Below are 26,373 nucleotides of genomic sequence, written 5' to 3' on the forward strand. Positions count from 1 at the left end.
TTAACGTGCCTTGAAGCTGAAGTTTTAGGTGATATTTAATTGTAGCTAAAGCAGTAGACTTGGCACTATCTAAGATGGAAAGCAAGCATTTGAAAATATTACAGCCTCTAATTTTTGGCAGTAGTTTGCACGTTTATGATGTTCAGGTACTAGTTAAGCAGAATGTCACAACAAGAAAGAGCCCAAACAACTTGTCATCTGAAACGTAATTCCTCCCTTTTAATTTTTTTTTTGCCACAATATGTGGCAGTGAACAGTTTGTCATCTGATCTCTTATTTCTTAGAAGATACAGTTTTTAAAAGCATTCTTAGCAATACCACACAATAGTTAATTTTGTCATCAGATAGGAATTCAAGTCACAGTACATTAAAATGGATCTTTTAACCTCATTAGAATGAAAATATTTTAAAAAATAAACGTAATAAAAATATATACATAGTACTGAGCTCTGGAGTTCATCTTGAGTGAATTAATATTTCTAGAAAAATTGTTACAGTTTTTTATATGATTCAGTTGTGTGCTGTATGGACAAGTGACTCCATGGTATTTGATATTTATTTATTTTTATTTTGAGAAAAAGAAATTTACAGTGCAAGGGAAACTGGGAGATAGAGAAGTTTTTTTGAAAGGGAACAGAGATGAACTTGAACTTTTCTTGAGATTTCATTCCTGATCTCTTAGATGTGGTGCCACATTTTCCTTAAAGGCACTTAGCACTTGTACAATGAAAAGATCATGGAGAAATATTGAGCTCTTTATTTTACATTGTTTTCATCTAGTGCTCACAGTGTGCTAGGTATCTTTACCAAGCTTAAATGCAAAAGGAAAGAAAATTTTATATAAGTTCCTCGTTCTGGATTTAGTTTTGACTTTATTAATGTTTTCAGGTTTTTCTTTTGGGCTTACCTGAAAAACTTTTAAAATGATACAAAATTTGAACTTACAAAAGAAGACAGAGTTCAGGGATGACAGATCTGTTTCATCTTGTGGGTTAATTTTGACTGACTGGTGGTGAATGCTTTGAGAGGCTGAGGTGCATCAGAAGGAAAAGAAAAAGTTCTTGCACAATTAGCAATGCCTGCTGGAGCCGCTAAGGGAATAGTCAATGGATACGTGACCTGAATTACTCTCCCTAGCAGAGAGACTCCTGAAAGTCACTGTAATCCTTCAGGCATTCATCATGTGTTCATACCTTCAACCAAGTTTCTTAAAACAGGCCTGAATGCAAGGCGGCGTGCCAAGCGTGGTAAGAATAAAGAGGTGGAGTAGACATGAATTGGCTTTCAAGCCTTGATGGACGGGAGGCTTAATTGTTCATAACAAAAATGTGAAATGTGGTAGACAGCAGCTTTAGAGAGACCATCATGGTCCAGTTCAGAGAGACTGAGTTCTAAGCAAGTTCTAAGGAAGGAGGATATTCAGTTGCAGAAATCTGGCAGATTCTAGAGCTTATTTGTGTTTGCCGATTGGGTATGCCAAGCATTCTGGAGGGATGCCCATTCCTGTCGGACAGGGATAGATGATTGCCGTGTTAAATGTATAGCCCATATATAACATTTCCATAGTGCAAGGCAAGCACAGTAGGTGCTGGAAGGCAGAGGATATGACCAGTCTTCCAGGTGAGTGATAAAGCCATATAATGTCGTATGAGATTCCAGCCAGAAGTACATGGTAGAGAATGGAGGATAAGCACATTTTCAGTGTTTAGACATTTACTAAGGTCACAGACTATTTTTTTTAAGTAGAAATATTTAACTCTTCAGTACTTGTATTGATACCATATAGGTGTAAAGTATCAAATTTTATCTAATGCATACAATCAAGTGTTAGTTTTAGGAGGTTCCTCCTCCACCATTTTTCCTAACTGGAAATCTTTAAAATATCTTTGGCTCCTTCTTTTCCCTGAAAGCTAAAATTCACTTAAGCATCAGTTCTTGTAGATCCTTTAAAAAACAAAACAACTCGAAATTGTTTCTTTTGTTTCTCACTATTATCTAGTGTAGGTCCTCTTGCCATGAAATGGGCTGTCCATTTTCTATTAGTGTCTGGTATAGCGTCAAGTGTCGAGATGCTCGTGACATAGACAGATGCAAACCCGACAGGCTTCCTTGCTCTTGGAGCTTACATTCTAGGGAGATGTTTGAACATGACATAAATCCCCTAATTGAATACTTCTGCCTCACATCTCTGTTTTCTGGTACACTGTCCCTAGATGAAACACAACTTCCCTTCCTTAACTTTTCAATTCGGAAACTTAAAGTCTAAATTTCAAGGCCTCCTCATTTGCCTGCATGTTCTCTAATTTCTTATTTTACAAACATCCTTCATCTACCTAAGGAATGATGCTTTCTTAGTTTTGTTCATGCCCCTCCACCATTTGGAATGCTCTCCTTGTCTTTTGATAGTCTCCTTAGCCAAAGAAACTCAGGCCATATCCTTCTTTTGACCAAATTTCTTTGGCTCCTGGAAGCACTGTAACTAATAACACAAGCACTGACTGCGGCACTTCCTATTTTAGCAAGAGAGAGCAGTGATTTATATCTTCTCTTTAACTGGTGTGTTTATGTCTAATCTCTCCAATGACACTGTTAAGTCAGGTAAAAGTAGAAGGCCTGGTCCTTAGTGTGCCAAACACCTTACAAATATGAACACAGTTAAGAACCAGGTAAAACAGTGCTTTGGAGCATCCTGAGGAGATGCAACAAAGCATCTAAGCTTAAGTACCGAACTTCTAAGATAGTTGTTCCCCCTCACAGTTTGCTTAGAACCTGAAAACTCTAAAGTGTGTTTTTTGCTAATTGCTGTTACATAAATATTATAAGAAATGAGAAAAGAGTTCAGAAGCCTATACAGAGAAAACAGATTTCCCATCCCTCCTCTGAAGTAATTTCTGTTGACCAGATTCTTAAAGGTATTTCCAGAAATAGCTTAGTCCAAATATAGAAGTATTTATTACCTCCTCCCCAGTTTTTTTCTTCTTTGCCATAAATGGTAGTGCACTCTATTTACTGTTCTATATCTTGCCTCTTACTATGGTATATTTGGAGATATTCCTTATCAATACAGTAGTACCCCCTTATTTGTGGGGGACATATTCCAAGACCCCAGTGGATGCCTGAAACCCTGGATAGTATCAAACCATATATATACCTTGTTTTTTCCTATACACACATACCTATGATAAAGTTTAATTGATAAATTAGGCACAGTAAGAGGTTGACAACAATAACCAGTAATATAACAATTACAACAATATACTATTATAAAAGTTATGTGAATGAGGTCTCTCTCTTTCTCTTTTACTCTCTCAAAATATATGTACAAGTTTCATGCCTTTTCCGTCTTAGCTGAGCACTTACACACCAAGGCCTTAACTGTAGTTTGCAGTGTTGTAGCACTGCAAAACTAGCACAGATTTCTTTTTCCTTCTTCACAATTTCACAGATAGAAGATGAGTTCTTACCATAGATCTTAGCAACCTCAGCATACGATATTTTCCCCTTTCCTTATTAAGTCAAGAACTCTCACCTTTTTACCTAAAGGAAGCTCTTGAAAGCTTCTCTTTGATGTATCTGAATTGCCAGCATCATTGCTCTAGTGCTTTGGGGCCGCTAGTGAGTAAAATAAGGACAACTTAAACACAAGCACTGTGATCCCGGGACAGTTGATATGATGACTGAGGTAGCTACTAAGCAACTAACGGGCAGAATGCGCCGGACAAAGGGATGATTCACATCCTCCTGTTCGCAGAACCGAACAGGAGGATGAGAGATTTTATCATGCCGGTCAGATTGGTGTACATTTTAAAGCTTATGAATTGTTTATTTCTGAAATTGCCCGTTTAATGTTTTCGGACCACGGTTGACCACGAGTCAGTGAAACCTGGGAACATGAAAGGGTAGAGTAGCAGGGACTGCTGCTTCCAGTCTTTTTTTGTTTTCATCTTAACAGTTGCTTAATATTCCTTTAGAAAGGCTTATAATAAAATAAAACAGCAAATTCTAGAAGTGGGAAGGTGGCAGGTATTAGAGATACAAGAAGTAATTACAACTAACTATGAAAGGATAAAATGATGGATTTTAAAATTTAAAAACAGAGCATTCCCAGAGATTCTTTTTTCCCTCCAGGAACAATCAGGGCCCCTCTAGCCCTTAGAAACCCGAAAGGTATCACTACATATTAATTTGGTGTTCAAAATGAAAAAATTTGATTATCAAGAAAGATACGTCCTGTTTAAAAATATATGTTGAATATGCAGCACCTTTTCAAAGAATTCTTGTCTAAAATGGTAGAAATTGGAGAGGCATTGCAGGATATGGGGATGAGCACATCTTTTGAAACCAGACCAACTTGGTCTTGAATCCCCACTTTGACACTTAATATAAGACCTTGGCCAAGTGAGTCAACTTTCTTAGCGTCAATTTCCTTATTGGTAAAATGAGAATAATAAGACCTATCTCATAGCACCTGTGAAGAACAAATGAAAAAAATATTTTATGCTTTCCACAGTACCTGGCATACAGCAGGTGCTCAATAAATATAAAGTAACATCCCCCAGACTCTTTGCCTACCCAGAACAATTAATTTCCTAAGTGCTCTGGACACTGAGATCTTACTATAATTATATCTTTTAGAAAACTTATTATCATAATACCTTGGACACACTAGGCACTCCAGATTTGTTCTGTAACTCTTAAGGGTTTGGTTTTGTTTTATTCATATTCTTCACCAAAATCCTCAAATCTCTAGAACGAAGTATACACGTACCATGTGAAAATCCCCAACAGCCAAATGCCAGGATCTTAACCAGTAATACATTTGTAAGTGTTTAACAACTAGTTCATGGGGTAGGGGAGCTCCGATCTGTAGCATTTACCGATGTGAATTACCAATGTGAAGTCAACTGGCTTAAAAAATTCCTGAAAGTTTAATGGTTGGTTCTCATTAAGTCAGCAGAGCGGCTTCGTACACTACTGTATCCCCAACACTCTTGACCTGTGCTTTGAACCCGATGTAAAAGCAGTTTGGGAGACCTAGGTCTCAAACAATGGTCGAGTCTGCCACCTGCTTATTTTGTTACTTTGTCTCAGTTTTCCTGTTTGTATAGTAAAGCAATGGGAGTAGATCAGTTTTCTAAACTTCTTTTGGTGGGGTTTTACAATTTCGTGTAGGTGTCTCAGGTTATAGAGACCAAGGGGCCCAGGCTTTATGCTTCTTATCCTGCATGTTCAGTATGAATTTCTTTTTTAAAAAAGGTCTTTATCAGTTAAAAACATGTATGTTTGAGAACCACCATTACTGAAATAGCTGTCACAAAGCCCATATCTATAACTGTGGCAAAAGCCCTGATATAGTGACAGGTAATGTATTTACTCACTGCTGATATATATATATGTTTTTTATGTTTTATATATATATATATATATATATACACACACACACACATATATAAATTATAAAACAATGTACGGTTTAGGAAAATGCAAAAGGGAACATAATGCATTTCAGTGTTACTTTTGTCAGAGGTAGACATGATAGAAAACATTTTTGGTACTTGACACTTTAAATATGATATTCATTTATGTGTGAATTCTTCATATATGTATTCCATGTTAAGGAGGAGTCACTTATAGGCAGGGGTCGCAAACTCAAATGGCTATAGAGGTCAGGCAAATGATGGAATTGAGGGAAACAAGTGGCTTATAATATGAAGGGGAGTCATGGAGACTGTGCCCATCTGAGAGCACAGCTCCACCTCGGAGGACCGTTGTTATGAAGAAACACAGATTTCTGCTGCTGTATCTTTAGTTCCCTGATACTCCACCCTGTCCCCAACAGCTGGAAATCCATAGTTTCATTTAAAATTTCTTGATTCTTTTTTTAACATGTTGCCTACGAATTAAACACACTTGCACACTCATACATACTCATGAAGGGAGGCAAGCAAAGCAAACTTGGCCTGAGGGCTTCTGGTTTGCAGTCTCTCTTCACACACATATATATGCAGCACCCAATATTTATTGAGCGCCTATGTGCTATTCACTCAGCCAAACGTCTTGCACTAATCAAAATGTTTAATCTTCACAACAATTGGGTGAGCTAGTATTATTTCCTTTTTATAGATGAGGAATTTTGGCTGAGGTCACGCGACTAGTAAAAGGTTCCATGGGTATTCAAACCCGTGTAATCTGACTGCAGAAACACCTGGGCAAAACTGACTCCATGGATATCTCTGACAAGTGCTATAAGCACACACACAAAACACAAATAGCTGAGTATAAAGGGTGGGTCGAGACTTATCTAACGTTAGCTCATTTGTGTGCAGGGATACAGTTTGTGTGAACGCGTGCTTGCGTGCTCCCTGGAATACTATCTACTTTCACGGTTTATAAGATTTTTCTGATAAAGCTCAGTGAGACCAGTGTAAAAATTTCACAGGGAGTTTCTATTTCTTTTTGTCACAAACTCTAGACATCCTGAGCTCTGGGGCCAACATTGTCTCTGTCCAAGGGCAAAAGTTTTCTCCCTTGTCTTTGCCATATTTAAACCCCACCCATGGAAATGCTACAAGTCCTGAGTGATGATCACTTCCTCTGGGAAAGGGTACGAAGAATAAAAGTAAATCTAGCAGGAGGAATAAATCCCAAAAGACAGAGATAAGTACTTGAGGTCAGAGACTGCATCTTTTATAGTTAGTCTACATACCAAACTCATTAATATGAATAATCATCTTAGCTGTAGTGGTTGTAGTAGCAAAAGTAATACAAGAAACTCGTCTTGTCTTACAGTTTTACATCAACTCTTTCATTATTTCTAGGACTCGGGAAGGTCTCTTTGAGAAAGTGATGAGAAAGCGAAGATCTCTCACATGTTTCTCCTTTATTTCCACTTCTTTTTCCTACCCACATAAAATATTTTTCAACCTTAAAACCTCCAGCCTATGGGGGTAAAACTATAAGACTCTAGGAAGAAAGACGTAAAACTGTGTGCAAACATCTATCCATTTGGGTTTTGCCCTTGGGATGTTTTGGAACACCATTAGACACTGTAAACCTCTTTATGGTTTGTTCACTTGGTATGGAACGGGAAAGAAAAAATAGAGCCAGTCCCCCCGGCTGTATTCTTCTCAACACTCTGTACCCATCATGTGAATGGAAAGAACCCAAAATCTTCATTTTCAGAACTGTATCTTAGCCCCTGGCTCCTGGAGAAAACCAGTGTGGTTCAGAAGTGGGATGGGAAGAGTGGTTTGCATTGGCATCAGCCTTGCGGGTGCTTTGGGGCTGGAGCACACTCAGCTGTGGGTTACAGATGCTTGCTCTCCAGTATTAATGTGGCCAACATGTGAAACCATTGGCACCCACAATGCTACACAAAGGTCCACGCCTCTGATAGTTTGGGAAATAACTCCCAGCTGAAGAAATTCCTTCTTGAAGGGCTGGAATACATTCTTGAACAGAAGGTCCTTTTCCAGAGGGGTGGAACCCAGAAAGAGATGCCTGATGATGTTGGACTGGGTGGGTACCAGGGGCTGTATCATCGAGTGTCTCTGATCTTGGGACCTTTAACTGAAAACAGAAAAAAAAAAAAATGCTACTCTAAACCTGAGGTTCATAAGTGCCAAATTCTATGCTGTACATATAGCAGAGAGCTTGGGCACTCAAGCCATTGGATAGTTTCTTTGGAGATGTCAAATGCAAAGCATGAGTGGTGGTGGTTGTCATATGGTCTGACTCAGGGTGTGTTTGAAATGTTTCCGCTAATTTTTATTTCTCTGAGCTGTCTCCAAGGTTGGTAGGACCAGAGAAGACTATATGGAAAAGAAAGGAAACAAATATAGGGTTGGTTGGTGCTCTTTGTATGTTCAATAACCAAGACACTTTTTTCAGGTCCCCTTCTCACTCATGAGGCCTGTGCTTCCTTCTAACAGGACATGTGAGAGAGCCGGGATGTTTCCATCCCCCATTCAGTGAGTGCGCTAGTCTTCTCGTTCAGGTGCAATTTCCAGTGAAATAGTAGCTTGTAAGTATTCAGAAGTTAGCTTATTGACTCTTATTGCACTTCTGAGCACCTAATAAATAATTTATTAGTCTGATGGATATGTGGCTACCTAACTATGGGTCATGAAATATGCACTATTCTTCTAATACACTGTAGGGAGACCTGTTTATAAAGTATTTAGTATTGGTTTTATAATGCACCGTTGACAACAGAAGACCACGAAGCTCAAAGATCAATCTCATTTTGGCCCACAGTAGTAATGCTGCTTTATAAGGCATCTGTGACAGGTCACTTAGACAGTGGTCCTCGCAGAAAGGACTCTGTTAGGAAGGCGGTCTGGAGTGGCTGCAAGCACAGCGGATGAATGTCTTTGTCGAGGTCCCCGAGGTGACTGTTTGGTGGTTGCTGATGCTGGCCAGGTGTTGGAACTCAGCATTTCCCAGTTCTCTATGGGGAATCTGGACTGAGAGTGCCCCGAGAGTGCTAATGCAACCACCATTGATTGTACAGAGAGCTGGGGTGACTCTGGCTCACAGTTGCAGTTCTGGAGACCTGGATTGCAGGAAGGAGCGGGTCTAAGCTTTCCTCAGCTTCCTCTCATGTTTGCTGATGAAGTGACATTGTTCCACATCTCCCAGTCCTTCATTCAAGTCACAGATGTGAAACAGCATAACTTAAAAAACATTTTTTTTATTGTAGTTGATTTACAATGTTGTGTTAGTTTCTGCTGTACAGCAAAGTGATTTAGTTATACATATGTCCACTCTTTTTTAGTTTCTATTCCCATATAGGTCATTACAGAGTATTGAGTAGAGTTCCCTGTGCTGTACAGCAGGTTCTTATTAGTTATCTTTTTTTTTTTCTTTTTTGCTGTACGCGGGCCTCTCACTGTTGTGGCCTCTCCCGCTGCGGAGCACAGGCTCCGGACGCGCAGGCTCCGCGGCCATGGCTCACAGGCCCAGCCGCTCCGCGGCATGTGGGATCCTCCCGGACCGGGGCACGAACCCGTGTCCCATGCATCAGCCAGTGGACTCTCAACCACTGCACCACCAGGGAAGCTCTAGTTATCTATTTCATATATAGTAGTGTGTATGTGTCAATCCCAGTCTACCAATTTATCCCTCCCCCACTTTACCGCCTGGTAACTGTAAGTTTATTTTCTACATCTGTAACTCTGTTTCTGTTTTGTAGATAAGTTCATTTGTACCTTTTTTTTTTTAGATTCCACTTTTATAAGTGATATCATATGATATTTGTCTTTCTCTGTCTGACTTCACTCAGTGTAACAATCTCTAGCTCTGTCCATGTTGCTGCAGATGGCATTATTTTGTTCTTTTTCATGGTTAATATTCCATTGTATACATGTACCACATCTTCTTTATCCATTCCTCTGTTGTTGGACATTTAGGTTGCTTCCATGTCCTGGCTGTGGTAAATAGTGCTGCAGTGAACATTGAGGTGCGTGTATCTCTTGTTGGTGGGCATGTAAACTGGTACAGCCACTATGGAGAACAGTATAGAGTTTCCTTAAAAAAACTAAAAATAGAGCTACCATATATATGATCCAGCAATCCAACTCCCGGGCATATATCCAGAGAAAGCATAACGTTTTTTGATTTTTGTTTGCTTTGGGGAATTTCATTAGCCAGGAAGAAGTTCATAGATATTTAAAAAGACCTACCTAGTAAACACTTAGATTTGGGGGACATCTAAATAAAAATTAAATAACTTCATCCAAAAGTCACTTCTCAGTGTTTCACTTTCTTGATAAGAACTAATCCTGTAAGAATGCTATGAGGTAAAGAAATACAGTGTATTATTGCATGTCAGGGTGTACATTTCAAACAAGGCATTTTTCAGTTTTGCATTAAGAGCTCCTTGCTGCTTCTAATATTCTACTTTCCAGATTGGGAAATGGGAGCTACACTTTCTTGAACCCAGTCCACTTACTTGTAACTTTTCCGAGTTTTACAGGAACCAAGACTGAGTCCTTTCTGCAGTTTGCCATTTCTTTTATTCATTTCTCGTTGATTCAGTTTCATGTTACCCTCTCCAACTGGACCAAACACTTTCTACTCTCTGTTGGTCCTTGATTTCTTCCTGTCCTGTCTCTCTTAGCAAGTGCCCTCATCTTTCCTGAGATGGTCATGTCCTTTGTGTAGCTATCATTTATTGAGCATTTACTATGTGTTAAGCACTCTGTTAGGCCCTGGATTACCAAAGATAGATAAAACTCTCTTACTTTCAACAAGTGAAAAGCTTAGTGGGGGAGATGGATAGTAAATTGGCTTTCTACATGAGCACTTTTGAGATATATATATATTTTAACCACAGAATTTTTTTCTCTTCTTACCCTGGTTTCTGAGAAAAAAATTTTTCTTCTCCCTTCAAGGGTACCCTTTTCATTTGTTTTCTTGATTGCATTCTCTCCTAGAACCCCCTTTTTTTTTTTTATCATTTTCCCTCTGGCTTAGATCTTCAGTATCCTTTTCTCCCCTGGCTTTGTCCCCTTTGCCTGTGATACTTTTTCTTCCCTGTTGTGAGAAACAAGCAATCAACACACTAACACAACTTCTCCCAGGCCCTGCAAACTCTCAGACCACCTTTCTCTTACTTTACTTGCTTTCTTTGCAGAATTTCTCCATAGAATGTTTGCCCTTTTCTGCCTCTTTTGTCTTTGTACTTTGCTTACTTCTTCACTTCTTTCCAGTCTAGATCCTCTAACTTCTATACCTATCTGCCCACTAAGACATTTCTCTTAGGACACAAAATATAATTATAAAATATCGCAACCACAAACATATATGAGGAATGGGATAATGAACAGCCATTTATTGAAGCTTAAGAACTAATAATGTACACATATATCTGAAGCCCTGGGTTAACATCCCAATTACATTGTAGCCACTGCCATTTCCTCTATCCAATACCTGCCCTCCCATCCTCAAGCAGGATTCTGATTTTGGTATTTATCGTTCCCATGCATTTTGTTTTGCTCTTATTATATTTACTACTACTTGTTACTGTACTTGGTTTTACTGCACTCTAAATGTAGCATTGTTTCTTAGAGCATTTAAAACTCTCTAAACCCTGACTTCTCCTGCCATTGAGAACATTGGACAATCACAGTGCCCCTGTTCATGCTGCTCCTGTCTTCTCCCACAGTAACTGTGGGTATCCCCCAAGATGCTAACTTTGGCCACTTTCTTTTACCTATTGTGTCCCTTCTCTATTGATGATTCTCAGATTCAATAACTACAGTGTCAACCTATTTTCTGAATGTTTCTAGTTGCCTAGTCACCAGCATGACCTACTGTTTTCTCAAACTGGGCTTACCGTATACGCCCCCCAACTCGTTTGTTCCCATGTCTGTTGAGAGTGCGACCGGTTTCCTGTGCTCAGAATATCAGAGCTTTAGTGTCACCTTTGGCTCTTCTCATTTGTTACGCACATCAGTCATTCTTGTCCCCTGGATTTTATCTCCATGCTGTATCTTGCTCTTTTTTCCTCAGCCCTATTGCCTGTAGTCTTTTTACCCAGGTTGTTATAATAGCTATCCTAATTGGTGTCTTTGCTTCTGTCTTTTCACACTTCAGTCCGTCCGTCATGCTGTTGCCAGATAAATCCTCTTCAAGTACAGTAATGTTCATACTGTACTGCTGTTGAGAAGCTTTCAGCGGTCTTGACTGTTGATGGATAACAGGATAAATAGCAACTCTTCTAGTGACATACAGGACCCCTCCCATTATAATAGTTCCCACTGACCAGTCTACCCCTTTCATTCATCATCGCTCTACACGGATTCCACCTTAACGTTCTAGTCCAACTGGACCACTTCTTTTGGGTGTCTCCTTTCCATTGGCCTCGGTACTCTGATTCAATTTTTGACAGCTCTCACTTCTCTACTTTTTTTTTTTTTTTTTTTTTTAATTTTTTGGCTGTGCCATGTGGCATGTGGGATCTTAGTTCCCCGACCAGGGATCAAACCCACATCCCCTGCGTTGCAAGTGCAGAATCTCAACCACTGGACCACCAGGGAAGTCCAATGGACCATTTCTTTAGGAAAATTATCAGTTCTTAAGTTCCAGTGCAAATGCTGCTTCTGCTTAGAAACTTTCTCTTCCCATACCAGCTGGAAGGAATCTCCTTTTCTTAAGTCCTATACAGTTTGGCTGCTACCTCTACTTATCACGTTGTTTTATTAAGGTTGTTTTTGTACATGGCTTATCTGTACTAGATTGTATCTGGCTTATCTGTACTAGATTGTAAACTTCTAATGAGCAGGGACTATGTTTTAACTTTCGTGTTCCCCACACCTTCTTGTAGTTGGAAAGTAGGGCTTTGATCAGCATTCCCTAACAGTGGCTAAAAGTGCTTAGTTTAAAATATGTCTTTATAACACATGGAAGAAAAGGGAGCTAGTCAGGGCAAAAGTATATACCTTATCAATCAGCAAATTATTCACTTCTTCCCACTTTGTTACTTCCATTCTATCCAGGACTTATTTAATGGTTGGCTGCTGTCAGCCTTAGAGACTGTTAACTCTTAAAAAGTGTTTAGGTGGTCAGAGGAGTGGATTTGCAATTGTTTTTGTTTTTGATCTGTTTTGATGTACTAAGTGTCTCCAAATAATACTGTCTGCAGAGTATGTGTAATTTCCTTCCCAGTCTCTCAACAGGCATGCCTAGCATCCACTCCAAATAGCCATAGTCACAAGTCAGAGGATAGGCTTAATGAGCAGGGCGGGCAAGCACCTTTCAGGATCCCCTGTTGTGGGGTTGATGCTGCTCAAGTTGAGGTATGTTTAAGCCTCTTGGATACACTCCCATTCTGGCACCGCCTAGGTAAGGTATCTCTCACCTAAATATTTGTCTCCCTCCCTTTTACTGTCTTTCACACTCATCACCATTTTGTGAAACTCAGGTATTTGCTTGATTCCTCACACTTATTACCTTTAAAGAAATCATTGCAAGCAGTACATTTAGTGGCAGTTACATGAATGATTTTTGACTGTGATAAAGTATCTGTCTTCTTCTGCCCCTTCTCTTTTCTCTCCCACTCCCCCCTTAGTTTTTCTTTTCCCTCCCTTTTTTCTTTCTTTTACATAGTTCTAATTTATTGTTTTCACTGTTTTTACTAGCAGTACCATTCACAGTAGCAGTAGTAAACTTTTAGAACCGAAGTATAACATGCATACAGAAAAGTGTACAGATCATAAGGGTATATGGCTTGGTGAATATTTACAAAGGGATCATACCCAGAACCACCAATGAGATGGAGATACAGGACACCACCTGGACCTCAGCAGCTTTCCTTGTGCCTCTTGTAGTCACTACTCCCCACAGAAGGTCATCACTATTCAGAACTAAGTTACCCATTAATTCTTCCTATTTTTAATATGCTGTTAATGAGTTTCTGGCATCTTCTGAGTTCCTTAATTTTGAAAACAATATTCAGGTTTATTCAAATTTGCTTTGTTTCAACATTTTTTTCATTTAAATATCTATCTATCTATATGAAATAGCCTCTGTGGTTTTCCGAGGATTATGAAACTTCACATATACTAGTATTTCACTTCTTTTTTTTTTTTTTTTGCGGTACGCGGGCCTCTCACTGTTGTGGCCTCTCTCGTGGCGGAGCACAGGCTCTGGACGTGCAGGCTCAGTGGCCATGGCTCACAGGCCCAGCCGCTCCGCGGCATGTGGGATCTTCCCAGACCAGGGCACAAACCCGTGTCCCCTGCATCGGCAGGGGGACTCTCAACCACTGCACCACCAGGGAAACCCAGTATTTCACTTTTTAAACTTATTTTTTACGTTTGTGAATTTCATTTCAGAGGGTACCGTCAGCAGAGTTGCTCTTTTCTGTGACAGCTCTAAAAGCAGTGTTGGATTAACTGGGTGCCTACGAATCTCAATCTTCCTTCCCGACAGTAATTTGAACTATTATTGTGATAAGTTCACTGGGGCTGCGAGTTTCTTGGGTCTGCAGACTTTAGAAGGAAGTAAATAGAGAAATTAGCACTGTCTTTACAGCGCTTGTAGCTCTTCATGGTTATACAAACTAATTGCCCGCTGTATGCTCCCCAGCCTGTTTTTTAATGCTCATTTAAGGAAACACGTTACTGGTTGTTTTCCTCTAGACTTTCTCATAAAACATGAACTTTACATTATGGTAGGAAGAAGGCATTGTCACTGTTCATAGCTGAGAAAAGATGAATAAAGTCACTTTTCTGTCTTTAAGCCAAAACAGGGTAGGTAAAAGATTTCATTTTTTGTTTTTTGGAGCCTCGAGATTCATGCCAACCTCAGATGCAAATTTGCATCTGCAAATGTCCTGATTCTAAGGATTCATCATTTCCCTAACATTTTATAAACTACCTCATCTACCACACCCTACCCAAGTTCTCTTTATTTAAAAATTTTTTTAGAGCATATCAAGGGATTATGGCATTTGGATATATCCCTGAAAACACATCCTTGATGTGTTTCTCTGAAATTGAGGCCCTGATTAGGCTGTCAGCGGATGCTGTATCACATCGATTGTGCCAGTTGGTACAGAGACAAGTGTCAACCAGAGCGGTTTCTCCCTTTTGCCATAGAAGGATGAAGTGTTTAGGTAGTATTTGCTTATGGGGGATGTTCCTGCCACTGCTGAAAGTGATTTAAATCTCTGTCCTATTCAAGCTTAATTTTAGGAGGCCTGTTTTCCCCATAGTCTGAGATCACATTATGATGTTTTCAGTGCACAAGCTTCTCCCTCAGTGTAGCTGATCATTTTTTTTTGGTACAGCAGTTATTATTGTTGTTATTTTTTGGTCATGTGCTCTCCTATGGTATTCCTGTGAGTAAACACTAGAGCATTTAGTACCCATGATGCTTTGGCAGAAAACAAACTAACCAAAAATCAAAGGTATGCCTGCGTTTCTTGTCCCCTGAAATCCTCAAGCTATTCTGGCTGAGGTTTCTATATACTGAAATGCCCAGTGCAGGCTGCCAGGGCTGTCTGGAGAAGGTGTCGTTGTAAACAGTTTTAAATTGTAACATGTACAGTTTTAACACAGAATCTCGTAGAGGAGAGAGGGGCCAGTGATTGAGACTGGCAATCCAAGGGGACAACACCATTTTTTTCCTCCTTCATTTGAATCTATAAAGATCCTTAACTGCATTTTGAATTGGTTAATCCATGAGCTGTCAGCCCAAATTTATGTCCCAGAATTTCAGAGAATAAGCAATAGGATTGATGTCTCCAAAGAGGAAGATTTATAGAAGACTACAGGTGCATAGTTCAGTCCATCCATACACAAGCGGGCACAGGGTTAGATTCAGTAGTTGGCAGCATGCATCATCTTTTTAATCTGGATTAAAGGCGGCTGCATTCAGGTGTGCCTAGATCATCTGGTAAATTGAGACACGAATGAGAATTGTTAACTAAGAAAAGTTTTCCGGTTTCCTTAAAATTTAAATGCAGGGATCCAACTAGTAGAATCCAAAAATTTTCTTCAAGATCATCAGACTTTGCTTCTGTAGAATAATTGGCGGTTGAAAGAGGGGTACTTCAACCCTTACAAGGCTGGTAATGGAAGGAAATTAGGAGCCAGTGGAGAGTGGGAGATGTAGGTGTGATAGGTGAATCCCCTTCAAGGGGAGAGATGTGTTCATATCTGAACTCTGCCTTAAAAGCTGCTTTTTAATCTCCTTTCCTTCCTTTCCCCCAAAACATGCAGGCAGAGCAGAGTAATAGTTCATCTTTTTGTATGATTTTTTGGGGGGGAGGGGTGAATTTTCACTGTCTTGGCATCAAATGACCTATATGACTCAAGGGAAAACAGGCAGCTTAGATTATGATATAATTATTCACAAAGGGGAAACCTCAGTGGAAATTATTGTTTTACGTTTTCTCTATTCTTTATAGTGAGTCAAAGAATTTTCCCCCTAAGCGTCACGTAGAAAATGAAACTTTACGCAATAAAAAGTAGGGATGGCAGGTCTCAAAGGGGAAAAAGGTTGCTGTCAACTTTTTTCCTCTGGAATATGGAAATTTGGGTGGATTATCTGCTCAGAGGAGGTTTCCTTTATTAATTCTTTTTCCTTTTTACACTTAAGACATCTGTTAACATTTCACACAGCCCAACAGATGTTGCAAAGCAAGTCCCATACTTTGTTCTCAAGAAAAATGACTTTTCCTCAATTGGTTCCCCGCACCTCTGTGACTGGGCCCAGCCTGCTGCTTCTGCATAATTTGCATATATTAAGTTATATACCTTAATGCCATATGAATTTGTAGCTTCAGCATTCTTTTTATACTGTAAAGTGTGATTTGATTAGAAACTAGTTTACATGTTGAGAGGTCATAACATTTAAAAAATCTCCGTTGAGAATGGCAGCCTAATTCCACAGATAGGATTGGATAGCCAATTATTGAATATTTTTCTCTATAAAATATGTGAAGTACAAAAGCTTGAGTTGTTTTGCCACAAGGAAGTGCTGATTGTCATGCGATGTGGAGCGTCATTTTTATTATTTTGGCAAGAACAGGGACAGTTTTGTCTTGACAAGCCATTAGATGAATACCAGCTTGTGTCACATGAAAAACCACTGATCTTTAACCCAGCTCTGTACTTAACCAAGCCTTGAAAATGAATAGTGAATAAAAGAAGAGCAAAGGCCAGTTTACTGTCATTACAGATTACAGAATCTGTTAACAGCTGCTGAACTGAACCCAGGGAATTACAGGTATTGTTCCGTGAACCAGCAGAAGTCCTACAGATGCTTGTTAAACTGTGTATATAAATTGTACGTTTATTTGATATTTGCTTAGGATTTACATTGTTGGAAACATAGCTATAAAAAAGGAAAATTCTTGAGTAATTTCTCAGTGCACTAAATGTATGCCTTTATCACAAAGCCATATATATTTATATGAAACTATCTCAATGATGCTTCCTTACCTCCACTTAGGGAACTTATTTTAAGAAAGCAATGTGCCTTTAAAAGAATTAGAATAAGTATCCAAAAGAAAAGAAAAAGTATGCAGTCCGCCCCCCAAAAAAAACCCCACATACAAACACGCAAAACAAAATCCTTCGCCCATTTGTTTCTTCAAGGTGTTCATTGTGGCTCATATCTGCACCAACGTGTGATTTTTTTTTTTTTTTAATGGAGGGAAAAACCTAACCCACCTCAATACCCAAATATTGAAAAGATCAGTAACATTTACAACAGTCAGTTGTGGGAATTATTGCTTACAGAGCTAACAAAAAAGAACACACTTTCTTACCCTGCTGGTGGAATTGCATTGTGCCTCCCTGTAGTCTTGTTATCCCACACTAACTGAAATGCAAATTCTTTGCAACTAATTGGATCTCATTGAGGGTACATGCACAGTATGTAGTTATATGCAAAAAGGTTTTTAAGAATAAAATTTCTCTGTAATTACAACTTTTGATTATGATCTGAGACATTGGTATCTATAGTATAGATACCAATAGACTATAGATACCAATAGACTATTCTTTGTAGAATATCTATATCTCTATATATCTAACTTTTTTACAGATTACTCAAAAACATGAGCTTTGAAATGCTTGGTAGAGTACCAGCTCAAAAGTTAGGGGAAAAATGTTTATTTACAGCAGTCTATAAATTGGATTTTGTTAAAGTCCTATGAAAATAAAGATTTTTTTTTTTTTTGGAAATTTAGAATTTAGTATATTAGAGCCAGTACACTGAAGTCGTGTTAATAGTGTAATCCTTTTCTTGGAACGTTTTAAATGTGAAAACATCATAAACATCAGAAATCACTTCCAAAAGCTGTTGTCTTTTTGTTTTTTCCTTCCGTTCTCCAATCTATTTTAACACTGTAAACTTCATTTGAGTTTTTTACTTTTGTGTAAGTGTATTTCTGCTACATGTTGTGGTGAGGTGGAGGTATTCACATTTCCATAATATCTTTAATAACTTTAGTGCCATTTAGACCTAGTTGGTGTACTTCTTCCCATGGTCCATCTCTCACTATCAGTAAGGGTGGGAAAGCCAACACATAGCCTTTAGGATTTGTGATTCTTTAAGTGGAAATACATGGAATCAGGAGAGCAGAAAAACAATTACTGTGTAAGTGATGCCTGCTTCTTACTCCCCTAGTTTTAAGTAATTTTAATACAAATGATTCCAGACAGTTATTCTACAATCTTCAGACTATATAGCCAGTGGACAAACTCAGAAGTCATCTTTGTACCTAGTGGGTACATAGTTTTTGTACCTGTGTCCTTAAAATGATACAGGTGTCCTGCTTGCTAGACAGAAGATTATCTATCCTAAGACTGAGGACTCTGCATGCTGTGTTTATATGTGGAAGTGAGTGGAAAGTTCTAGAGGAGTCAAATTTGTATTTTGAAAACTGGATTTAAAAATGAATGTTTGAAACTTCAAATCTGTAAAGCACAGCATGTGTATATGCTTGAGGTTTTTGTTTTAGTTGACTCGTTCACTCATTTCTTGCTAAGTCTGGGTTAATTGTTGTCTCATTGTAATAAAGCTTGTCTTCTTTGTAGACTATTCTTACAAACAAGTTAAAACTTTGTTTGATCAAATCCATTTAGCAGGTGCAGAATTGCATGGTAGAGTTGTAGGTAAAAAAAAAAAATTTTTTTTTAAACCGTAGAAAGATAACTTGGTGCTTTTGAGGCTTGTGCCTTGGCAGTAATGTGCCAGATACACGTTACACTGTAGACCTGTTTCATCTAGAGCAACTCAAGCTTTGCTCTCTGAAAGAGTTCTGTTTGCCTACTCTGGGTAGCATTTTGTCAGACGACTGCTGGCCAGGCAGACTAGATTTGGATGTATTAGCTAGTCAGCCTAATAACCCTGTACAGACTGTATTGATTTTCTAGGAGGGAGTTTATGAACTAAATAAACTTGGGGTTGGTGTCTTAATAAACTGCTTCTCTCAGTCTGTCACATTTAGTTACTGAGCTGTGCAGTTTAGGGGGAAAAAAGGCTAATTCTGTTACAGATTGTTCACAGCAGGGTCTCCAAATTAGCCCTTTGTTTTGTAATGCCACCTTGCTTGGGCTGGCTTTGAGCACATTTCTCAGTTTTGCCCTAATGAGTTGCAACACTGATAATGTGGCTGATGATCTTTCATTGATTTCACTATCACTTGCTTGTCTGGTAATTGATCCATTGCTGAGCCTCTAGTTAATTATATCGGCTTTGACATGGCCCAGTCCACGGGGAATTTCAAGTCTTGCAGAATAACAGTTTTAATAAAAGAGTCTATTACTGCAGGTGCTTGCTGCTGCATGCCAGTTGATTTTTGTGGTGTATGTGTATGTGTATGTGTGGTTGGTGAGGAGGGGATACCTGGGAAAGGAGAGGACCACAGGACTGAGAGAAAGGAGGGGTGGGGGCTGGAAGAAGAGGAAAAGGCAGTGAAGGAGAGAAGAAGGAAGGAGGGGGAGCTGAGAGGGTGAAAGCAAGGAGAGCCAGAGGCACGCTAGAGAGAACACGCCGGCAAAGCGATACAACAGAGCCTGCAAGGAGCGAGGAGGAAGCTTGCTATTGACAGTGTCCTTAAGCCTCCCACAAATAACAGCCATTAGTGGGAAGGTCAGGAGCTGAGCATGCAGCTTGACTGAGGCACTGAGTGCCACTTCAGAAATCAAGAGGCTAGCAAATTTTAGAGGGAGTTTAAATGGGTAATAGCTAGCTGTAAAGGTACAGTCACTGTTGACAATTGACTCACAGGGTCTTTTTCCTGCCCTCTCCCCGCCAAGAATATTTTATTGACCACAGGTGGACTTAATATATTTTAAGGCAACAATTCTTCGGGTTTTTGTTTGTTTCTCTTCAGATATTGAATTTGCTGCTTTTGAGACTTGTTTTGTGCTTAATGGTGGTGAACCGGAGGGAAGTTTAACAGAAAAGCTTTCAGGAGATGTCGGTTCTAGAGGGGAAGGCACATTTGTGTCAACACAGTGCACGTTTTCTCATCTTTTCTCATTGTCCACTAATGACACCGAGCTGCCACGGAAGCTCTTTTCTGTTTCTTTTGTTGTTTCAGAGAGTAAGGTTTATTGTTATTCTTGAGTTAAGAAAGAGCAAGGAGAGTGGTACATTTGTCCTCGGTATTTGTAGGTGGTCGAAGATTAATGTGCCTTACATTTTAAGTTTAGGAAGGATGGCTTTTTGCTGCTGACTACTTTTATGAGATGACATGAATTTAGCTTTCCATTTTGGAGTTACTGCGTATGTACAGTGTGTTTTGTTCAGTTCTGCTTTTCCATGAAGAAGGTAGATAAATATGATCTAATAAATAGATGTTGTGTTTTAAACCTGGTTTAATTAAAAATATGACACGCTGTCGAGGTTATATTTCATCAGGCCGGAAAACGTTACAGAATTTTCCATGGAGATCTTGAATGAAAAATGGAGTTTTTATATTCATTACTTTTTACCTGAAATGGGACAGGCTTGTTTTCTTCATCTTTTTCTTTTTTATAATTTGAAAGGATATTGTAGAGGCTTCATCCAGGAACTTTAACAAAGGATTTTTTTTTTTCTACTTTTGAGCTTTAAGAAAAGGTACACTTTTTTCCTTTCCCATTCAGTTTCTTATTGTTCAACATCCAATTGAGTAATTAATGCCCTGAGGGAACTGGGTAGTAAATAGTGTGTATTTATTTTGCACATGTTTATTGTGCATCTTCTATGTTCAAAAAACTGCTAGGTTTATTTATTTACCTTTTAGAGTGTAAGGTCATGTCTCTATGTATATTATTTTCTCTAGAAGTTTATATGTGGTTATAAATAGTCCAGTACATACTATATGACTTTTAGGAGCTAACATTTTAGACAACACCTAAGCCAACTTCACATTCTCTTATAGCTGAGTATTTTTCTTTCTTCCAGTGTAATTAGGGGGGAAAAATGTTTTTAAGCCGAGCGGTTTACAAATGTTAAAGCAAAGACTGATGTCAGATATCGCATGCTATACCCGAAAGCATTGTTGGGAAAAATTCCCTGGGAAGGGCCCCAGTCTCTCCTTGCCCCGTGGACCATCCCTGATCATGGTGCTGCTTGGAGTGTACATAAGTGTGTATCTCTCTATCCGTGTGTCTGGAGAGGGGTTAGTGCAGGGTGTCATTTAGTGCCTGACAGTGGAACAGTGCAGTTGACTCTTAGCTCTGCTATCCAATGACGTGCAGTAGCTGAGAGTTTGAAGCTGATGGTTGGGTCTCCAGTGCTGCCGGCACACCTGACAGGCAGCTGTTAAACCGAGCAAAGGCAAGCTCGGGGAGTCACAATCTATGCATAAATGATAGGGGTATCTGTGCAGAAGGTGCGAAAGAAGCTCTGACCCCCTCCTTCCCCCAAATCTCCCCCTTCCCCAGTGAAATGCACAATTCAGCCAGCTTCTTAACTACACTACACTCCTGCTACTGGCTGCCAAGAGGCTCAAAAAATCCACCTTCACTTTTCAGTCAGAAGAGGCAGAAGTGGATGTGAGAGAAAGAGAGACACAGAGAGACAGAGAGCCAAAGAGGGCAAGAGACTTGACTTTAAGAGACTGCTGTACTGACAACTCCATGCAGTTCGGAACCAGAACGACTCCGGCTGAACCAGGGTTCATGGGGACATGGCAAAACGCTGATACTAACCTCTTATTCAGAATGTCCCAACAGGTAAGTTACTTTCTTTTTTTTTTTTTTTTTTTTTTAAGGAAACCTTGAATTGTTATGTGCACTTTTGTTTCTGGTATTTTCCTTACTAAACATTTTTGAATTGTGATCACTTCGTAGTTGGGTTCTGTTATGTCATAACTGTTATTGGAACGTGCAGGGTTACTTCACGGCTTCCCTAAGGGCTACTTAACAAGAAAAGGGGGGAAAGGATACCGAAGTAGAAGAAAGCAAAGGCATCTGTGGCAAAGTTTCACAGTCCAGCCTGGGTCCTGGGTCAGGGGAAGACTTCATTTATTTCTTTGTTTTCTGTTAAAAATTAAAAACAACCACAACACCCCCCACCCCCCACCCCCCGCCCCATGTTATCTTTCTATCTGCATTGATCCCTTCATCCAAGTGGCTGCTGTCTCCGAGTAGGTTTACCAACCTCACAGCCATAAAATGCAGGGGCCCCTCGGCCCTGCCCGACGGACTTCCCGGGGCTGGAAGCGGCTGGACTCCGACCCGGCCCGGGAGAGGATACTGCGCAAGAGCCGCTGGCAGCGCCGAGGGGCGCGGGTGGAGGCGGCGTGTGTGGCGGGCTGAGCCACCGGCGGTCCCACTTCCTCCGTGCCGCCGCCGCTGCCGCCTCCTCCGCGCTCGCCCTTCGCTCCCGCAGCGCCCGCTCGGCTCCCGCCCTCCCGCTCACCGGCCGACGCACTCACACTCGGGCAGCCTCGGCGTCCTCCCCAGAGCCGTCCTCGGGCTGGCCGGCTGTGCCGCCGCTGGCTCTGCGGGGAGAGCCGACGTGTCCGCGCGAGGCCGCCGGCGACTGCTCATTAATCAGCGGAGTCCGCGGCTCGTACTACGTACCGTGCGCTCGGTGGTACCTACGCGCCCCGCGCGCCCGGCTCCTCTTGCACAATCACTGGCTCTGCGGCTCCGAGGGGGAGCGAGGGGGAGAGGAAGCGAAGGGAAACAACCCAGAAACTTTCATCTTGGACTGTGCTCAAGCGAGGGAGGGAAGTTCCCTGGTGCCTCCCTCCCAGACACGTCTTTTCAAAAGCCTCCACCAGCAAGAGTTAGTATGATACTACCCTCCGCACAGCACGAAAGTATTACTGACGAGTTCACTGGGATTTTAAGTAGATGGAGGTCGTTAGAAAATGGATAGTGCTCCACTCATTTAAAAAAAATACTGCAGCTGCGTTCTTTTTTAAAAAACCTGTTTTGTTTGTAGGAGGTCATGAGAACTAAATACTTTATTCAGTTAATTCGATTTTTAAAGTATTGGTAAAGAAGGAAGGAAAGCAGTTTGCCAGGCTAGAGACTACCGCAAGTTTAGAAGTAGATGTGCGAAAGGTAGTGCAGAGAGCCAGCGCTTTGCAGCATTTAGCTAGCGAACAGCTGTATCACACAGTTCTAGATAGGATAAATACATTTGAATAAGGTGTATTTTGACATATCCTGTAGAGGGACCCTGATTACTGCTGATACAGTAAGCTGGGATTTAAATGCAATCAACACAAACCCAATATGCAACTCTTAATGTGCAATTTCCCATTCTTGCAAGTTAAAAAGTTCATTTCCTCCCAGAGATACTCCTTGGAGTTGCCGAGTGCTTTGAGAGGTGTATTTCTGAGGCACGTCCCTGCCTGGGTGGCTGTTTTCGTGGTTGGAACACAGAGTGTGTTTTCACTGGCCTTAGGACCAAATAACTTGTTCTGGCACTTTACAAATTAGATGTCATATTCAGGGTTTTCTTGAGTTAGTGGAGGTCGTGTGTGTGTGTGTGTGTGTGTGTGTGTGTGTGTGTGTGTGTTTTGAAAGGGAAGATTGGTTTAGGTCTCCCTCTAGCTAGAAAAGAGTTAATAAAACCAGATAGAGATAATGATCAATTGATAAATGGCTATTGCACCACATAGATGGTGTTAGATTGCTTCTTTGGCACTAGCCCATTTCCAAGTAGATTTGAATCTAAGGAGACTTTAAGTCGTGGAAAACATTTTAGCTAAAAAACAAATAAAAGTAAATTCTATAAATGATGGATCAAAGTTAGGAAAATAAATTGAAATCGCTCAGAGACAGAAACTTGTACAGCTAAGCCGTTATGATGTCTTTGATCCAGCTGTTTCACTCTGTGGGTGTATAAAAATCTCTTGTGTGTACCTATGTGCATGTATGTGTGAAAGTGAGCATCAGTGATAATATGAAAAGAGTAGAAATATAGGGAAGTAATTTATGCATCATGGGTGCTGTATGAAACTATATAATTTAATTATACTATTTACTAAACAGAGTAGTACAATCAAGGGAGAAAATCACAATTTAAAAAAGTGTAGTGATTTCACTATATTTTATATATTTTCTTTATTTTTTGGTTTTGAAGTAATTGGAGACTCCCCTCCCCCTCTTCTTTTCTCCTGTCGTGGTTATTAAATGCTTAACCTCCTCTGCATTTTTGGAAAGCATGTGAAAGAGGGTATGAGTTTACATGGTTTTTTTTTTTCTCCTTTAGGATGACATTTTGGTTTGTATAAATATTGTGTAAACTTAAATTGAAACTGTGTAAATCTAAAAATATATGTGCTGTACATGTTTAATATGTTTATTTTCCTGACCTATAGTTCATCGGCAATGCTGATTCAGAGTGTGTGTGTGCGTGTGTGTATGTGTGTGTGTGCCAGAGCAAGGAAGATACCTCGCAAAGCCAACAGTTTCAAGGAATACTAGCCTCAGTATACACCTTAAACTAGCTTTTGTCTTACTGCAGGTAAAAGTTTGTCCAGTTTAATCAAGTCTGCAGAATTTTGTATTTCTAAGGCATAGAGATGTTTTTTCTATATTATGATTATTTTAATTTCTAAGAAAAACTTGACGTAGCTCATGAAATGAATACAATTTATTCGGTATATTTTTTATTTCAAAGTTTTCTGTAATAAGAAAAACTAGGATTCACCTGACCGTTTCTTTAAATATTAGAAAAGACTGACTAGCAGGTTTTAAAACTGAGTTATAGAGAATTCACCATCTGTAGTATTTAACTACAGCAAAACTTAAGAGTGTGAAATAGCTCATGAATACTGAAATTTAGTATTCTAGGGTTGTATCTTCTATGGGTAATTTAGGAAGTAGGGTTATGAAAATCTTTGTCTTTTGTTTTGTATGAGCAAAGTTAGATCTGCTAATATGTAAATCTTCAGTCTGTGTAATTAATTCTAACAAAAAAGATACCACAATCTGAAGCCAATTTAGATTTGGTGGAACTAAGTCTGTTCCCCTAAAGTTTGAGATATGACAATTTGACTGCATTTTCCTGCCTCTCTACATTTTTCTCCTGTATTTGAGTATGATGTTTTCAAAAGGGATAATATTTTTCCATACAGACAGATATTTGGTAACCTTAAAGGGCATGACTCTTGACTTTTGTAAAGGGAGTTCTTCTTTGGGTCACTTTGATCAGTGACAGGTCGAGAATAACCAGAAACCCTTTGCTCATCTTCTCTGTTCATCTCCTAGAGTCCGGAATGTTATTTTACCCATTTTAACCTCACAAAGTACTGTTAAAAGCACAAAATCAGGACTGCTTTTGGAAGTTGTTGTTGTTGTTTTTAATCAGGCTTTAAATGGCGATTTTTCGATTTCTGTACATCTTTTGTGCATGTGAGAGAATAGCAAATAAAATGTTTGTAGCTACCTCAAGGGATGCAGTAGTCTAATATATCTTGAAATCTTTTCAGAAATGAAACCATAGCAGGTAAAGGGCTAGAGCCCACACTTTTACATATTACTAGAGGCATTTACCTTTTATTATTAGTGAGGTATATTTAACCTGTTTCAAATAAGATGCGGATCCCTTAATAAGGTCTCTTTTCAGACACGAGTGAAATACTAAGTTAGAATTATAAATGACTCTGTGCATCATTATGTAGTAATTTAGGATTCACCCAATGATGTAACAAAATTAACAACATAATTTCATTGTGAAACTGTGTCTTGTTAAAGAACAACTGTCTGACATTATCCTACAGTTGCTTTATTTAACTTCATGCAAATATTATTAGTAGTGACATTTTTCTATTGTGCATTAGATTGTCTCATTAGCATGATGTGTTAGTTATCACCAGAGAAATCATTTCCTAGATAGGTGAGGGGCAAACCAAGAAAGCTAAAAATTAAATCAGTGATTTACATTAATACCAGAGCGTCTGCTCACCAGAGATAGGACAGAGTCAAGCAAACTTTCTCACTAATATAAAATCTAGCCCATTTCAGAGAAATGATAAATAAAATATATTGTCAGAAACATATAATAACATTGCTGGAATCCATTTAAAAGCAGGTTTGAAATGAATTTTTCTCCCAGTAGTCTTTTAGTTCTTTCTATTCATATAGGCAAACACAGTTTCCGTTGGTTGAATCTATATTTTCAAGTGGAAATGGTGGTTTTGTCTGACTTCCTACCTGCCCCTGGCCCCCGCCAAATAATTTGAATGTTTATTAACAGTTTAAAAGGCACATAGACAGTGTTTCTTACAAGTCAGATGCCTAATTGTATATCGTGGCCTGATTCTTCTTTCTAGTTTGTACAATACATTTTTATTCTAAGCTCTATCCCAGTCGTGCAGCCCTCCCGTCCCTTTTAACAGACGATGTATATTCTTACTTAACCAGAGACCTGAGTAAAGCAGTCGATAGTTAATGGTCT

The 26,373-nt window shown here is 39.5% G+C and overlaps 1 protein-coding gene across 3 annotated transcripts in view; it reads left to right on the forward strand.

Moving 5' to 3' along the window:
- The window catches only part of BNC2 (basonuclin zinc finger protein 2), a 427,648-nt gene that overhangs the window by 110,520 nt on the left and 290,755 nt on the right, over positions 1-26,373 (forward strand). For all 3 annotated transcript variants that reach the window (XM_089913202.1, XM_089913203.1, XM_022573773.2), the window contains exon 2: positions 21,486-21,686. In XM_089913202.1, coding sequence (XP_089769328.1) covers positions 21,486-21,686 — 201 coding nt within the window. The remainder of the gene's footprint in view (positions 1-21,485; positions 21,687-26,373) is intronic.

This window comes from Delphinapterus leucas, chromosome 6, assembly GCF_059928025.1.
Source record: "Delphinapterus leucas isolate spDelLeu-1000000601 "Yukka" chromosome 6, BTC_Dleu_Yukka2, whole genome shotgun sequence".
Lineage (NCBI taxonomy): Eukaryota > Metazoa > Chordata > Mammalia > Artiodactyla > Monodontidae > Delphinapterus > Delphinapterus leucas.